Source organism: Scyliorhinus torazame, chromosome 3 (assembly GCF_047496885.1).
Source record: "Scyliorhinus torazame isolate Kashiwa2021f chromosome 3, sScyTor2.1, whole genome shotgun sequence".
Taxonomy (NCBI): domain Eukaryota; kingdom Metazoa; phylum Chordata; class Chondrichthyes; order Carcharhiniformes; family Scyliorhinidae; genus Scyliorhinus; species Scyliorhinus torazame.
In genome coordinates, this window is record NC_092709.1 from 175,874,763 (window position 1) to 175,892,239 (window position 17,477).

The window sequence follows — 17,477 nt, forward strand, 5'->3', positions numbered from 1 at the left end:
AAAGGTGAGGTGGGATTACTGGGTTTTGGGGAGAGGGTGCAGGTGTGGGCTTGGGTAGGGTGCTCTTTCCAAGAGACGGTGCAGGCTCAATGGGCCGAATGGCCTCCTTCTGCACTTAAATTTTATGATTCTATGATTCATTGGCGGGACTACATCTATAGTTTTGGTACTTTTACTTAAGGAACGTTATACTTATATTGTGGGCAGTTCACTAGATTGATCCCGGGATGAAGGGGCTGTCTTCGAGGAAAAGTTGAGCAGTTTGAGCCTCTACTCATTGAAGTTTAAAAGAATGAGAGGTGATCTTATCGAAATATATGAGATTCGTGAGGTGGTTAACAGGGTAGATGCTGAAAGATTGTTTTCTCTCAGGTTGAAATCTGGTACTGGGGCATCCAAAATAAGGCATCTTCCATTTAAGACGGAGATGAGGCTTTTCCTTTTTCTCCCAGAGGATTGTTAATGTTTGGATTTCTCTATCTCACATAGTTGTGGAGGCTGGGTCATTGAATATATTGGGGATGGGCGTGAGGGGGGTTGGTGCAGGTTGAAATGTTGAGTTCAGGCCACAAATCTGATCAGACATGATCATATTGAATACTGGAGTTGCCTGGAGGGACTAAATGGCCTACTCCTCTCTCTGATATCCTATGGTCAACAGTATTTTAAATTCAAGTTATTTTAGGAAAGCTATGAGGTCCTGTAACTAGTATAAAAAAGCAATGCACCCAATGACATATGTAATATCTATCTATATATATCATATTTATATATCTATCTGTATATCATCCATGTATCATACCTGCCTATCTTTCTCTCTATCTATTTCTATCAATATTTTACTAATACATATATGTAAAAAAAAATTGACACTTTACAACTTATGCACTCTTAGCCCAGGAATTTACTAAGAGCTGTTCTTGCTTCACTAGATGTGTAGTGGAAATGATAAGGTATTTTCTATATCTCACGAGACGTTACTGCAGTGGATACCTTAAAACAATTTCCAGCCAGGCATCTGCAGAAATAATGTACACATCTCAACTTTGTGTGTGTCACACATTGATAGTGTGCATTGCGCATTAACAGGCTTTTGTTTTCTCCACAGATTCAAGGCCATTACCCGATGTAGCTTTGACTGGAAAATGTACACGCGAATGTGATGAGTTTGGCCACTCCGACTCCTGCTGGATGCCAGTGCGCACCTCACCAGAGAGAAGGAAAAAGAACCCACCCAAGCTTTCCACATTCATGCCTGTTACAGATCGAGGCAGTCAGGAGAAACTAGCCAATGGTACTCCTCAGATTATAGGCGATCGCAATCGAAACCTTCTCAACAAGAGTCTGACTTCATCATACGAGAACTTCAACACTGCAAGTTATGGTAAAAATGAGGAAGGCAGTCCTGAAGATATACCCCTGACACAGACAGCAGATTTTAAGCCATCTTCTGTTTCTCAACTCACTAGAAGAGAAGTCTACCTGTGAAAATATATGAGCATGATATTTCAAAAACGCAACACATTAGATATAAATAAAGAGAATTAAAACATTGTGCAGGATATCCCATAAAGGGGGCTACCAAAGAGATATGCTAATGTCTGCTGTTTCTGACTCAACACCTGGCATCTGACCAGTTCTGTAAATTGTAGAAATCATTCTGGCTACCAATTACATGCATGCTGTAAACCTGAACCTTCCTCACAGTCCATCCCAAACCCCCCCTTCCCTCCACTGCCCCCGCCCCCCAACACACACACACACAACACACCAATAAACACATTCACAGAATTTTATACATTAAAAAGTTGCAAGTGTACATAATGGGGGAATATGTAATTAAAAGAGCACAGGAGTAGTACAGTATCAAGTCTCTTATGTAATGTAACTGTTTCATTGTTTTGAAGCATGATTTCAACTTCCAGGGTATGGATTGCAATGTGTTTTGTGACATTTTCACTTGGAAACTAATGCCCGATTTAGATGATGGGTCAGTGTAGAATATTCGGGAATGTATTACAATCAGAATACATTCAAATGGGGATGTTCCTGTTAACATTTACTGAACTGCTGCTGCTTCAGGTAGCCTGATGTATCTATTTAAATGACTTTAATTCTGGGATCTTACAAGCCTTTTGGAGACATTGATGAAACAAGTCTACCCGCGGTTGGAGAGACAGAATATACAATATTTTTCCAGTTTCAAGACTCTGATAAAATTCATAGACCTGGCCGGAAGCCATGATATCATTATGGACCAGGCTGAATTTTTTTTAAAACCGCAATGGTTGGCCCCACTGCATAATAATAACAATGAGAAATCATTGTGCTCATCTGCAACCCCATTACATTATTGGAGCTGGCAAATAATAATCACAGTGCAAGTTCCTGATCTGTGGGCAATGTAGAACAAACAGTTGACATATTAATCAGGAGCATCACTCTGTGAACTTAAACAAAGACACAACTGTGATATAAAACAGCTTGTGTGAACATAAGTCAAAGGCCCAAACAAGACCCAGGAGAAAACCTGCTGTAGGATGTTGCTCTCGGGTTCTACAGTGAAAGCCAACACTATTCCAGTCCCAGGGAACATTGTCAATTGATTCACACAAGAGAAAGCACTGCAATACTGGATTGTTGCTTCAAAACTGTGCTGTTGTGTAATAAAACAGGATGATTCAAGTTATTGTATGAATAGATGATTCTCTACTTTTGCAGCAAGCTGTCCCAACATACCAGACCAGAAATTCCTTATACTGTTACATTAGTCTGGGATGTTTAAAACCTGATAACTTGCTTGGAAAAAAACTGTAATGTTGGAAAACTCCTCTGTTTTTCACACTTGATCATTAAAAAATGCTAGATGACATCAGTAGAATGCACGTTATAGCTTTAGCAAAGATGCAGCATTATCTAGTTCACGACCACCCTAAAGCACTACTACAGCACATTGTTGTGGTTAGTATACTTTATTCAGCTCGCTGATATGTTTAGTGGTATTATTCGCATTAGAGTTTTACCAAACAGGAATGTGGCTTTGACTAGCTAAGAATCCAGACTGTTACTACACATAATGTGGATTTTCACTAAAGATTGTGCTCTTTGGGCGACAAGAGAATGAGCTGCAGGGTTTGCTTAATTGACTTAAAAAATATACTTCAGGGCACTGGAAGTGTTGAAGAATCTTCACAGCAGTATTACAGTGAAGTATCAAAGGATCAATTATTCTCTGAGATTCACCAAACAAATATGGACACATTATGCTTAATCACAAAATATCATTATTTAAAGAGAGAAGATAATATAAAATAAAGTTCAAAAGTATGAACTTCAAAGTGGCATGCAAGGTGAAACTTGATGTTGCTTTGGTCAATTCTGGACAAAATACAGCTTTTGGTAGAATACAATGCTTTTCATGATATGCATAGAGTTATTTAAAGTTGTCGCAGCTTAAATATTGGTCAATTATTCAATAAATACTTGTTGCACCCTTGTTTACCTGGTACCTGCTGTCTTTCACTGTTTTACTGCATCCTTTCCATGATGTTTAAGCCACTGGTTGGAATATTTCTTATTTGACACATGAATGATCTGATGTAATTCTGTGTATTCATGGTGAAAGCAGTGTTAAACAGTGGACAGCTGTGGTGTAAATATGATGCAAGGTCAGCTATTTGAACAGTCAATTATAATTAAAAATGTTTGTATTTGATTATTATTTGAATGTTCAAATTTCTGTTGCACTTCTATTCAATAGTGAGGTACAAAGCTGCTCCTAGCGGTGCTGCTGTGTAGATACAGAAAGTACTTGTTGTTAATGGATGTTCTCATAAATTGCAAATATATACATAAGTATTTTTATTGCACGTTACAAAAAAAAGCATTCACTAAATGCAAAGAAAGTTCTGTTAATGATAACTGTAGCATTTTGTTTTCTTAACTGCAAATATGAAGGTACAGTTAGATTGTGTCCCTTCTATCGTAGTTAGCTCCATATTCCCTGAAATGCAAGTCACCTTGATTGATTGGATTCATTTAGTTATGCAAAGTAGCCTCATCACATATGACATATATAATGAGCACCATTCACAAAGAATGGAAGCCACTACAATGACTTTCACATGTGCATGACAGGAAATGCGAACATGTGCAAAGGATACATGATTTATTTTGATTTAAGCATTTGCACCAAGCAATAGCATCTAGATTGAAGCGCCATTTTCAAAATGTTTTGGTGTTTTGATGGGGTGCTAGATTAAGTCTTTCTTTATGACATGGATTAAATGTTGGTAATTACCTGATGCCACATGTGGGAGTTCTCCAATAAACAGAGCGAATGCAGTCTGTGAAACTGTGCCTTTTATACCGAGAGGTATAAATAACATTTGGTTTGATGAGGGGAGAGAAGGGATAATAATGTTGAAATTTTCTGCAAAGCAGATTTGTGTTATGATTGGGGGTGCATTGGCTTGTCATACATACAATAAATAAATGTAAAATTTAATATTTTCTATTATCAGATAGATGGCCATGCAAAAAGTCAGTACGTACACAATGAAAAATTGGTGTGATTTTTTTTTTCTCCTGGTCTATACACTGTTAATTTAATGCTTAAATCAAAAGCAATTGTACATTCAGTTGGGTAATTGCCTTCTTCAAACCAGTGAAACTGTCAGTATCAACTTACAAAATTATGTTGACTTTGATTAAAATGTTGTATGTTTACACATGAAAAGAAACTCATTGCAAATGTGTTTTTATTTACATGCAAATGCACACACTACAGCAGCGCTTCTAATAATAATTTCTCAGCAATGGCTTCTTCTCATAATGATTTATATGCCAAATCGAAGCAAGTCCATGTTTCGGTAAGTGCATCTGCAGTTTGTAGTTGGAGCATCAATAGGTTCACAGTGAAGAAAATAAAATTGTTCCGGCCAATATGTTTTATATAGTCTGACATAACGTCTGAATTTCTGAATAGCAACGTTTTTATTTTCCACACTGGGGAAAAAGCTGACTGAAAGAATACTCCAGGAAATGTAGTTTTCAGATAGCACCAAGGAACACAGATCAGATTATTATATCCACAAACATTATGATCGTTTCCTAGTAGAACGTTTGTGAAGTAAAGGATGGCGACTAGTACCCATTATGATAATTTAAAAATTACAGCTGCAATGCTTAACCTGTCCCTAAGTATTTGATTTTTTTTTTTAATTACCATTTTGGCAAGGAAATGTAAACGGGATAGTTCGAAACAAAAAAAAAATCATTTTATTTAACAAAAATTCATTTATACAAATGATATTCTAATTTAAAATAAAACAGTCAAATCATGAAATATATTCACTGGATGCTGCTTTAAAAAATATTGAATACTCTTCTAATTTAAAGCAATACATTACCTTAGGCAATACTTGAAAATAACTATCATTTTACGCGCCTTGGGTGTGCTTCCAGTCAGCATTGCATGAGATTAAAGCACTTCCATTCAATGCTTTTCCGATCTGCTTGTAATAGTAATCATGAACTATTGTGCTGTGACTTGGGTGTTGATAGCAAAGCAGAGAACAATTTATCATGGTTTACTTACAATGAGTCACAATACACGTAGCTCTGTTGAACATGACAAAATATATTGAATGTTTGTCCACTTCTGTTTATAAAATAAGAAACATGATTTAATCACCATTGTACAGTTTACTATAAATAAAAGACTTGGTTTTTTTTTTGTTGACTGCAAATGAACTCGACATTTTGGAATTTTCTTGTAACATTTTCATATTTTTTTGCATTCTGAGGCAAATTGTTGTGAATGTTTCCTTCCTCCCACTCAGACACCTTTTGTATATATACCTTTGAATACTGGTAGTAGCATCTCTGTAATCTGACATTAATTAGAGAGAGTTAAGCTTTCCGAGCTTTATTTAAAAAGAGAATGATGATATGCAAGAAATATTTTGTGAGTTCTTGACATTACCTTGCTCCTCTTCCATTTTCATGATATTTATATTGTTGATTTACAGAGTACACTTTGAAGGTTGTTCATGTAGTAGATAATTTGATGTCATGCTACAACCTGCACCAGAAGGGCAGGATCTAAAAGATTAAAGCTAAGTTTTTTGCTGCAGTTAAATCTTGTCTCATTTCTCTGGTGCTTTGCAATAAAAAAGTGAATCTAATTTTGTGACTGCATTTTAGTTTGTACAACCTTTCTATTTTTTTCTCTACTTACTCAGATTCGTGGAAGGGACTGAACAAAACAGCCTATTTCGTTAAAAATAAATAATTACATGTCAAGCTGCAGAACATCTCCAATGACAATGTATTTGTTCGATCAAGGTTAATTTAATTAATTCTCAAACATTCAAAAGGTGACATCTATGCAGCAATTCATCAATGAAACTATCAGTTGAGGATGAGAAAACAATTTCCCAATTAAACTGCCTTCTCAATACCTGAGTAGAAAAGTCAAAATTTAACCTGTATTTCCATTTGGCAATTAAACAATAAAAAATAAATAATAGCACCAACATTACTACAGATTTGTCCTTGCACTGCTTTGATCCCTGGACCATTAAAAAGCTCACTACATGTAACTAGTTTCACAAAATAAAATTCACATTTCTGTTTGTTTCTGCACGATTCTTACACTCCCTCATTGGAGGTAATATACATTTTGTGTGACTAAAACAGTTGACAGCAAGTCAGCAGTCGCTTTTACAGATTTTTATTTGTATTGAATTCATTGGAATTTAAAATTGGGAGAGATGTAAAATGGGACTGTTGCTTCGCTATCATCCATTTTATATTGTCATGGAAAATTAAAATGACCCCAATACCTACACTAGGGCAATAATGTGATTGGATGCCCTTGAACATCACAGAGTGCAAGTTATGGCACCCTACATCTTCTGTGCACTTGGCATGCCAGTGCAATACAGAGACACTTGTGCATGAATTCCATGCAAGGTTTAACAATGAATGGGAGTTTCTCATGATGGCCCCTAAATCTGAGCAATGGCAATAGCATGAGTACTAAAATAAAAGGCTTGCTGCAGAAAAAGAGGTCCATTCCTTTTAGTTGAGTCACTGTTATCAAAACGTATATGCAATATTTTAGTCTTATTGGACAAGGAATACTTTATGTGTAATCTGCTGATAACTTACCAATGACTGCATCTGAAGCTATTGGCAATTTCTTTCTTATGCAGCTATATTCCTGTTGACATTCCTCTCCATTGGAAGGATCAGAGGAGGCATGTTGCATTTCAGACATTGGGCTGGATTTTTGACCCGCCCACGGCATATTTTGTGGAGGCGGCCCGCCATTGGCCATGGCAGGATCTTCCAGTCCTGTCACTGTTAACAGGTTTTCCCATTGTTCCCACCCTCCTGGCTATTGGTGGGGCTGGAAGATAACGCCGGCGGGAACAACCACTATATTCAAATACATCTTTGCGACATCATTTTTGTACATAGCTGAGCTCTCCCCTGGATGTCTGAGTACATTTGCCTGCACAGACTAACATTTTGCAATTTGATCATCATTGAATTGTGAACACTCCAGCAGTTAAGCTGCAAACCAATTTAAGCACAGGATTGATCCAGTTGGTAGTTTTGAAGGTTATATTTGTATTGAACTTATTTTTTAACAGCACATGCAAACCGTGTGGTTGTGTGTTCAAATCCCAACCACAGCAGTTGAGGTTACCAAAGCTGTTACCAAAACTGTTACCAAAACAATGATCAACGTTGCTGTAAAAATTGAACTAGTTCATTACCTTCCTTTAGAGAATCATAGAATCACTACAGTGCAGAAGGAGACCATTTAGCCCATCAGAAGAGAACCGACCCGTAACTCTACTTCCATGCTATTCTTAATGCATTGACTGAAGTGGCCTTGTAAAAGCTGTTGAATAAATCATTATCAGTGAGTTAAGAAGGCCGACTGAGTTAAAATATTTTTTTAAAAACACACATACTGGCAAGTATGGGAGATTTGTCACATTTTCCAATTTTAAGTGCACACTTTCATAAAACAGGTCACTGATGGATTGTTTTTCTGGCCAAGTAATTTAATCAATTTCCCTTGACAAAGCAGTCAGCTTTGCTGTGTGCCAGGCTTCCTACAAGTGTGATGCATAACTCAATACACTCATCAATTGATTGCATTCTCATCCAATGTTCAAATCCCTCCATGATTTTCCCCTCCTAGCTATTTAGGACCTACACACGGCCCCCAAAACACTCAGTTGCACTAATTCCAGCCTGATCAGCAATCCCCTCACGGGAGCAATAGGTCAGAAGGTGAGAGCATTACGGGAGAACTTGGGAATAGGGACAGTGTGGCTCTGAGGCAGAGCAGACAGGGAGAAGTTGCTGAACACAGCGGGTCTGGTGGCCTGAAGTGCATATGTTTTAATGCAAGAAGTATTACGGGTAAGGCAGATGAACTTAGAGCTTGGATTAGTACTTGGAACTATGATGTTGTTGCCATTGCAGAGACCTGGTTGAGGGAAGGGCTCGATTGGCAACAAAATGTTCCATGATTTAGATGTTTCAGGCGGGACAGAGGGGGATGTAAAAGGGGTGGCGGAGTTGCGCTACTGGTTAGGGAGGATATTACAGCTGTACTACGGGAGGACACCTCAGAGGGCAGTGAGGCTAGATGGATAGAGATCAGGAATAAGAAGGGTGCAGTCACAATGTTGGGGGTTTACTACAGGCCTCCCAACAGCCAGCGGGAAATAGAGGAGCAGATAGGTAGACAGATTTTGGAAAAGAGTAAAAACAACAGGGTTGTGGTGATGGGAGACTTCAACTTCCCCAATATTGACTGGGACTCACTTAGTGCCAGGGGCTTAGACTGGGCAGAGTTTGTAAGGAGCATCCAGGAGGGCTTCTTAAAACAATATGTAGATATTGGGAAGGGGCGGTACTGGATCTGGTATTGGGGAATGAGCCCAGCCAGGTGGTAGAAGTTTCAGTAGGGGAGCATTTCGGGAACAGTGACCACAAATCAGTAAGTTTTAAAGTGCTGGTGGACAAGGATAAGAGAGGTCCTAGGGTGAATGTGCTAAATTGGGGGAAGGCTAATTATAACAATATTAGGAGGGAACTGAAGAACCTAGATTGGAGGCGGATGTTTGAGGGCAAATCAACATCTGACATGTGGGAGGCTTTCAAGTGTCAGTTGAAAGGAATTCAGGACCGGCATGTTCCTGTGAGGAAGAAGGATAAATACGGCAATTTTCGGGAACCTTGGATAACGAGAGACATTGTAGGCCTCGCCAAAAAGAAAAAGGAGGCATTTATCACGGCTAAAAGGCTGGGAACAGACGAAGCCTGTGTGTGTTGCTCTTTTTAACCTTAGTCTATTTGCTCTGTTTGCTCATGAGTCGCCAGGTATCTTTATGATACCGCCACGTGGTTCAAGTTCAGGTTATGATTAATAACAGCACACCGCTTAGTAAGGATTAAAACAACGGTCATTTATTATATACAACAAGCAATATTAATACCCTAATACTACTTTCTATATAATAAACCTATCACTACTGGCCAATACTTAACTTAGGAAGAGCCCACCAGGTCAGGGAAACGAATGGCTCGTCCAATCAAATCTAGCCCGCGGGATTCAAAAGGCTGCTACAGGTCGGTGGCTAGGTGTCTCTACCGGATAGCGATCGTTGGATTCAAACTTACAGTTGCCGGTGGCTGGTCTTGCGAAGGTCTCGAGCAGGCGAAGATGAGAGAGAGAGAGATCTGAACTTGGACCCTCACTTTTATAGGGCCCAGGGGCTTCCCGCCTCCCGGGGAGGCCCTTGACCCTGAGTCCCAAGTGATTGGATTCTGTCCCCAATCTCTGGGGTCGATGTGTCCAATGGTGAGGCGATTCCTCGATCGCAGGGTGGTCGCTCACCTGTCTTTGTTTCGGCCACTGCAGGCGCCGACAGGTCTGGCCCGGTATTCAATTGCTCATATGTTGCAATTGTTCCCGGGGATAGCCGATTTAACTGTGGATGTCTGAATAGATTAGCTGCAAACAGTCCTGAATGCAACTGCGAATACCTGGGTTGAAGGGCTGTTGATAGCCCTGAGTATCGATCTGGGCTACCTTCCCAGAGCCGAATATCCAAAACTGTCTGCAGCTGCCTGCTTGTGTCTTCTTGGCTGCTTTTCCCAGCAGTCTTTCGGGTTAGCCGTTTTAAACTGGGTTTTGGCCAGATTAATCAGAACGCAGCCATTTTACATGGCTACATGTGGAATATAAGGAAAGTAGGAAGGAATTTAAGCAAGGAGTCAGGAGGGCTAGAAGGGGTCTCGAAAAGTCATTGGCAAATAGGGTTCAGGAAAATCCCATGGCTTTTGACACGTACATAAAAAGCAAGAGGGTAGCCAGGGAAAGGGTTGGCCCACTGAAGAATAGGCAAGGGAACCTATGTGTGGAGCCAGAGGAAATGGGTGAGGTACTGAATGAATACTTTGCATCAGTATTCACCAAAGAGAAGGAATTGGTAGATGTTGAGTCTGGAGAAGGGTGTGTAGATAGCCTGGGTCACATTGAGATCCAAAAAGACGAGGGGCGAAATTCTCCGTTATCGGCGCAAAGTCCGCCGATCGGCGCAAAAAACGGCGCAAATCCGACTTGCGTCACGTCGGAAAAATGGGTCGAAAGTCTCCGGCCCGAAATGGGCCAGCAGCGAGGTGCGGGATCCGCGCTTGCGCACGTGGTTCACGCCGAGCAGCGTCATACACGCCGCACGGCGTGACGGCTCATAAGGCTGCGCTGCTCCCCCCCACCCGACCGGAACACCCGACCGGAACACCCGACTGGATGGCTGGCCGCCGCTCAGCCCCGAGGTTCGAGTCACGGGATGTGGAGGCACTCCTGGACGCACTGGAGCAGAGGAGGGACGCCCTGTATCCCGGGCACGGGCGCAGAGTTGCCCCACGCCACAGCCGGCGTCTGTGGAGGGAGGTGACAGAGGTCGTCACCGCTGCGGCCCTGACACCACGGACAGGCACCCAGTGCCACAAGAAGGTGAACAACCTCGTCAGAGCAGGCAGGGTGAGCCTCCCCCATATCCCCCCTCCCCCATATCCCCACTCCCCCATATCCCCCATAACCCCCCTCCCCCATATCCCCCATAACCCCCCCATATCCCCCCTCCCCCATATCCCCCCTCCCCCATATCCCCCCTCCCCATATCCCCCATATCCCCCCTCCCCCATATGCCCCATAACCCCCCCATATCCCCCCTCCCCCATATCCCCTCCTCCCCCATATCCCCCCTCCCCATATCCCCCCTCCCCCATATCCCCATATCCCCGCTCCCTCATATCCCCCTCCCCATATCCCCCATATCCCCCCTCCCCCATATCCCCCCTCCCCATATCCCCCCTCCCCATATCTCCCCTCCCCATATCCCCCCTCCCCCATATCCCCCATATCCCCCCTCCCCATATCCCCCCTCCCTCATGTCCCCCATATCCCCCTCCCCATATCCCCCCTCCCCCATATCCCCCATAACCCCCCTCCCCATATCCCCCCATCCCCCATATCCCCAAGTGAATCCAGCCCTAACCTTAACCTCTGCAATGCACGCGCAACCGATGGCGTGCATTCATATACCTGCCTAACACTGTTGCCTTTTACCCCCTGCCATCACCCCCACCCAAACCTCCGCCACAGGAGAAACGCGCACACAACAATAGGGAGCATGTGAGGACTGGAGGAGGCCCCGCTGATGAGAGGCCACTGACCGAACACGAGGAAAGGGCCCTGGAACTGGCTGGCGGACCTGACGACCGGGAGGTTGCTGATGCAGAGGTTGGGGGCGTACTAGCAAGTGAGCCACCGACAGCCCGTCCCCATATCCCCCCTCCCCCATATCCCCCCTCCCCCATATCACCTGATCACTGCCTGCGTGTCTAACCATGCATGCTTCATTGTGTATCGCAGGAGCAACCGTCGAGGCACCCATTCCCGCAGATGCAGACCGCCCGCAGGATACCCCTCGGAGGCCACGGGAGACGGAGAGACCCGGACCCTCCGGCATGCGACGCCCGCAGGATGCCCCTCGGTGTCCACGGGAGACGGAGAGACCCGGACCCTCCGGCATGCGACGCCCGCAGGATGCCCCTCGGAGGCCACGGGAGACGGAGAGACCCGGACCCTCCGGCATGCGATGCCCGCAGGATGCCCCTCGCACACCACGGGAGACAGAGAGACCTGGAGCAACAGGGAGACGACACCCCCGTCACGTGCGGGAGCGACGAGGCAGGCGTGTGCCACCCAGCGACGAGGGGGGCAGCCACAGGCCCCCGTTACATCCGAGCCAGGACACCACGACTCAGGACACCACTACCCAGGACACCACTACCCAGGACACCACTACCCAGGACACCTCTACCCGGGACAGCACTGCCCAGGACACCCCTACCCGGGACAGCACTACCCAGGAAGACAAAATACCGGACAGTGACTCAGAGTGGATGGGTGGAGACGAACCCCCACCCCAAAGTGGCATGGACTCAGAGTGGGACGAAGAGCACGACACAACGCCACTGTTGTCACCAACACCCTCCACCATCGCAGAAACACTCACGGTTGGGCACTTTAGTGATGAGGCGTCTGGTACACTCACTGGTGCGCACAACACTGCCGTCCCGGTACAGCAGGTGGAGGTAGGAGCAGCAGAGGGGCCAGGCGGTCGGAGGGCTGCCCAGCCCAAGCGAACATCTGCCGCCCAGATGGATCCCGGGTTCCTGGAGTTACCACACCCACCCAAAGATCCGATGCAACCACCGACCCGGAGACGAGCGAAGAGGGTGACGGCCGGCTTGCGGCAGCTGCAGTCGCAGGTGGAGGAGTCCACCCGCGTCCAGGAGCTGGAAGTGGTGCCGGTCATGGGTGCCACCCAGGCCGACACCGCACGGTTGGCGTCCGTGGTGGAGGCAATGGGTGCGACGGTGTCAGACATGGGGAACGGTTTGCGAGGGCTTTCCGTGCAGGCGGCGTCTGTGGCCCAGGACATGGCTGCCCTCTCACAGGAGGCCATGAGCCAGTGCCAGCGCCAGATGGCAGAGGCGCTCAACGCCATGGCCCAGTCTCAGCAGTCCAGAGCCCAGTCTCTGCAGGCCATGGCCCAGTCTCAACAGGCCATGGCCCAGTCTCAACAGGCCATCGCTGAGGGCATCGGCGCCAGTGGCCATGTGCGAGCCGGCGTCGCACTGTCACAGACAGGGTATGCCAACCCCCTGGGCTCCATGGCTGCAAACCTGCAGACCCCTGTCGATACCATCACGGGCCTCCAGGACTGGCAGCGCCAGATGTCGGGGGGGTGTCGGATGGCCAGTCCGTTCGCATCCCCCACCCATGTAGAGGCCTGGGGGCCATCGGGCACCCCGAGGGAGGAGGAGGTGGTGTGGTCCGTCCCGGCTCCCCTTGTAGGGGAGCTCCCAGAACACCGCGACACCTCGGACTCCCCCCCTTCCGTCCCAGGTGCATCGGGTGGGCAATGGGCAGGACAGGCTGGCAGCTCGCCATCCCAGTCGCCCGGGCCGCAGCCTGGCCCATCTAGGCCAGGACGCCCCAGGAAACAGCCGCCAAAGGGATCCAGTGTCAGAGGGCAGGAATCACAGGAGTCCACCTCCAGTTCTGCTGTACCGTCTGGGGAACCATGTAGACGTAGTCAAAGGGCCCGTAAGGCCAAACAATGAGACACTGAGTAAGTTGGCACGGGTGCAGGGCACAGATGGGTTTTAGGGGCTAGGGCACGTGCATGAACTCGTTTGGTTATTAAAGTCAATGTTACACCTACAGAAGCTGCCTTTGTGCTCTGTCCAAAGCGTGCGGGGGTGTCATGTACGTTGAGCGCAAATGTGTGTGTGAGGGGTGGTCTTACCTCAGCCCCAGGTGAGTCTGCCCCCTTTCCCCTGGGCCGCCATCAACATTCCCCCGGGCAGAGGACGGGACCGTGCGCTGCAGTGTCACAGCCGCATGCAGGGATGGTCCGGGTGGATGGTGGTACTGTGGCCATGGGTCAGACATAGACCAACGATGTGGAGCCAGGAGCTCACCGCAGGGCGGGTTGTCATCATCCTCCATGGCCTGCAATAGACACGCGTCCACCCGCAACTGTGTGAGCCCGGCCGTTGTGCCGCAGCAGGATCGGCAATGGGGGGGGGTGGTGTGCATGCAGGTGGGGTGGGTGGGGTTTGGGAAGGGGGTGAGGGTGCTGGGTGGGTGGATGGGTGGGGGGTGTGGGTGGTCGGCTGTTGCCATGGTGTGCGGTCTGTGGCCATACTACCCGATTCCCACGCGCATCTAGTCAGTGAAACGGGTGGCTATCAGTCTGTCCCGTGCCCGCTGGGCCAGCCGGTAACGGTGGACAGCCACCAGCCTGTGTCTAGCCCGTCTGCCCTGACCATAGCCCCTCTGTTGGGCTATGTTGTGCAGGACGCAGCACACCACAATGATGCGGCCGACCCTATCTGACCGATACTGGAGGGCGCCCCCAGAGAGGTCCAGGCACGTGAAACGCATCTTCAGCACGCCAAAGCACCTCTCGATCACTCCCCTTGTCGCTACATGGGCATCATTGTAGCGGTTCTCCGCCTCATTGCGTGGCCTCCGTACAGGCGTCATCAGCCACAATCGCAATGGGTAGCCCCTGTCGCCCAGCAACCAGCCCCTCAGCCGGGGATGGCGTCCCTCGTACATGCCGGGGATGGATGACCGCGACAACACGTATGAGTCATGTACACTGCCTAGGTAACGGGCGCAGACTTGCAGGATTATCATGCGGCGGTCGCAGACCACCTGTGTGTTCATCGAATAGGTCCCCTTCCTATTGGTGAACACGGCCCTGTTATCTGCAGGTGGCCGCACGGCGACGTGCATCCCATCAATCGCGCCCTGGACCATGGGGAACCCGGCCACGGCAGAGAAGCCCACGGCCCGGGCATCTTGGCTGGCCCGGTCCATAGGGAAGCGGATGTAGCGGTGCGTCATGGCATATAGGGCATCTGTCACTGCCCGGATGCACCGATGCACCGATGTCTGCGATATGCCGGACAGGTCCCCACTCTGTGCCTGGAATGACCCCGTTGCATAAAAGTTCAGGGCAACCGTAACCTTGATGGACACGGGGAGAGGGTGTCCCCCGCCAGTGCCACGCGGTGACAGGTGTGCCAGCAGGTGGCAGATGTGTGCCACAGTTTCCCGCCTCATCAGGAGTCTCCTCCTGTATTCCCGGTCCGTGAGGTCCTGGTATGACTGCCGGGGCCGGTACACACGGGGCGCCCTCGGGTGCCTCCGTTGCCGTGGGGCCGCGACGTCCTCCTCTCCCTCCTCGTCTTGTCGGTCAGGTGTCCCTCCAGCCTGGGCGGCTGCCGCCTGTCCCTCTGTGGCAGCCTGCGCCGCCTCTCTGGCACGCTCCTCCTCCTCCTCCTCATCCAGGGCAACATAGACATTAGCGGCTGCCGCCACGGCGGCCAACATCGCTGGATGATCGGGCCTGGGGGGTCCCTGCCCTTATGAGGTCTGGTGTAGGGGGCTTGAGGACCCTCAATCTGTACACTGGGGTGTTGGGGCAGGTCCGAAAGCCACGGTAGGGGGTCTAGAGATTGGGGCGCCATTTATAAATGCACTGGCAAGCGGGCTTGTTAGTGCAGGAAATGGGACTAAGTGCAACCTCGGCGGGGTGTTCCTCGCCGAGACCCAGAAATGAATCAGAGACCCGTTTAATAGCGGGGTCGTTCTCGCGCTGCCAGCGCTGGGAAGCACCAAGCTAAACGCGCCCAACACGGAATTCTGTTTCATTTCCAGTACATCAATCCAGTTATCTCAAGACAAAAACAAAAGCAAAATACTGCAGATGTTGGAAATCTTGAAGTGAAACCAAAGGCCAGAATTTCCTGGCTGTTCCCACCAGTAGGATCTTCTGGGTGCAAAAAATGGGAAGCCCCGTTGACAGCAGCAGAACTAGAAGATCCTGCCGCCGGCGAATGACACACAGGGTGAGAGGCGTGGAAAATCCCTCCTAAAATGCTGGAAATACACAGCAGGTGTGGTGGCATCTATGGAGAGAGAATCTCTATTCATTGAACTTATGAATTCAGCAACTCGTGCAGTTTAGTTGACACCCTGGCCGGGATTCTCCGACCCTGTGCCAGGTCGGAGAATCCCCGGGGGAGGTGCGAATCCAGCCCCGCCGCCGGCTGCCCTATTCTCCAGTGCCATTTTTCGGGGGCTGGCGGGATTCCTGCCACGGAATCTGACCCCAGGGGGTCCCCCCACGGTGGCCTGGCCCGCGATCGGGGCCTACCGCTCTGCGGGCGGGCTGGTTCCGTGGGGGGCCTTCTTTCCTCTGCGCCAGGCCCCTGTAGGGCTCCGCCATATTGCCCGGGGTCCGGCGCGGATAAGGGAATCCCTCGCATGCGCGGAAATATGCCAGCCGGTCAGCACATGCGCGAGGTCACGCCGGCCATTCCACGCATGCGCGAACTCGCGCCGGCCCTTCGGCGCCAGCTGGAACGGAGCGAACCACTCCGGCATCAACCTAGCCCCTGAGAAATTGGAGAATTCCTCATTTTCAGGGGTTGTTGACACCAGAGTGGTTGGCGCCGGTTTTACCGCCAGCGTGGGGACATTGCCCCATTTTCAGAGAATCCCGCCCCCTGTATGCCCAGATAGATAGCATTGCCATTGCGTCCTCTCTAGGCCCAGTTCTTAAAAAATGTCTTTTTTGGTTTCCACCAAAACTAATTTTCAATGGAATGACTCCTAACCTCCTACTCCTTGCATACTTTGAATACCTAGATGATGCGTTTGCTATACTTGAATCTACAGCTGCATGCAAACATTTCCTTACATACCTTTATCGGCTTCATACTCTGCTCAGATTCACCTTTGATATGGAGCAGTCAAACTTTCCTCGATGTGCTAGCTGAGTAATCTGTCAATGGGGTCTCTACCACAGTCTAATGCAAGCCTACCTTCACTGGTCAATATGCACATTGGAACTCCTGCAGTTCCACGTTCTATAAGATTGGTCTTATCAGCAATCTTGTAAACAGGGTCCAAGCCATTTGCTCACCATGCAAACTTGATGCGCATCAAAGCCATCTTGCAGGGCAATAACTACCCTGATCAGATTACTATGCACTGTATATCATGCTAACTCATGAACAGGCCTAAGGCCATTGCTTTTAGCCTTGAAAAGTGCCCAGCCTACCTCAGATTACTCTGGTTTCATGGATGATGTCAGATGTAGCAGATGTCGCAATTGTTATCAGATCTCAGTTCACTGGTAGATGTCGAATAAAGTTGGCTTCTGAGCTGGTTAACGCACTTGTACCAAAAGGGTAAGAGGGAGAGAGCCCAACTTTCAATCAGTTTCCACTGCTGAAAACATTCACCCATTGTGTATTTCCAAAGAGTTTTGGATGGGTCTTTTTGT

The 17,477-nt window shown here is 47.6% G+C and overlaps 1 protein-coding gene across 2 annotated transcripts in view; it reads left to right on the plus strand.

Annotated features, from left to right (window-relative positions):
• pcdh7b (protocadherin 7b) overlaps window positions 1–6,188 on the plus strand; it is a 612,544-nt gene extending 606,356 nt beyond the window's left edge. The window contains exon 3 of one of the 2 annotated variants that reach the window (XM_072496538.1): window positions 1,109–6,188. In XM_072496538.1, coding sequence (XP_072352639.1) covers window positions 1,109–1,488 — 380 coding nt within the window. In that variant the 3' untranslated portion in view covers window positions 1,489–6,188. The remainder of the gene's footprint in view (window positions 1–1,108) is intronic. The other variant, XM_072496541.1, reaches the window with a different exon arrangement.
• The last annotated feature ends 11,289 nt before the right edge of the window (window positions 6,189–17,477 follow it).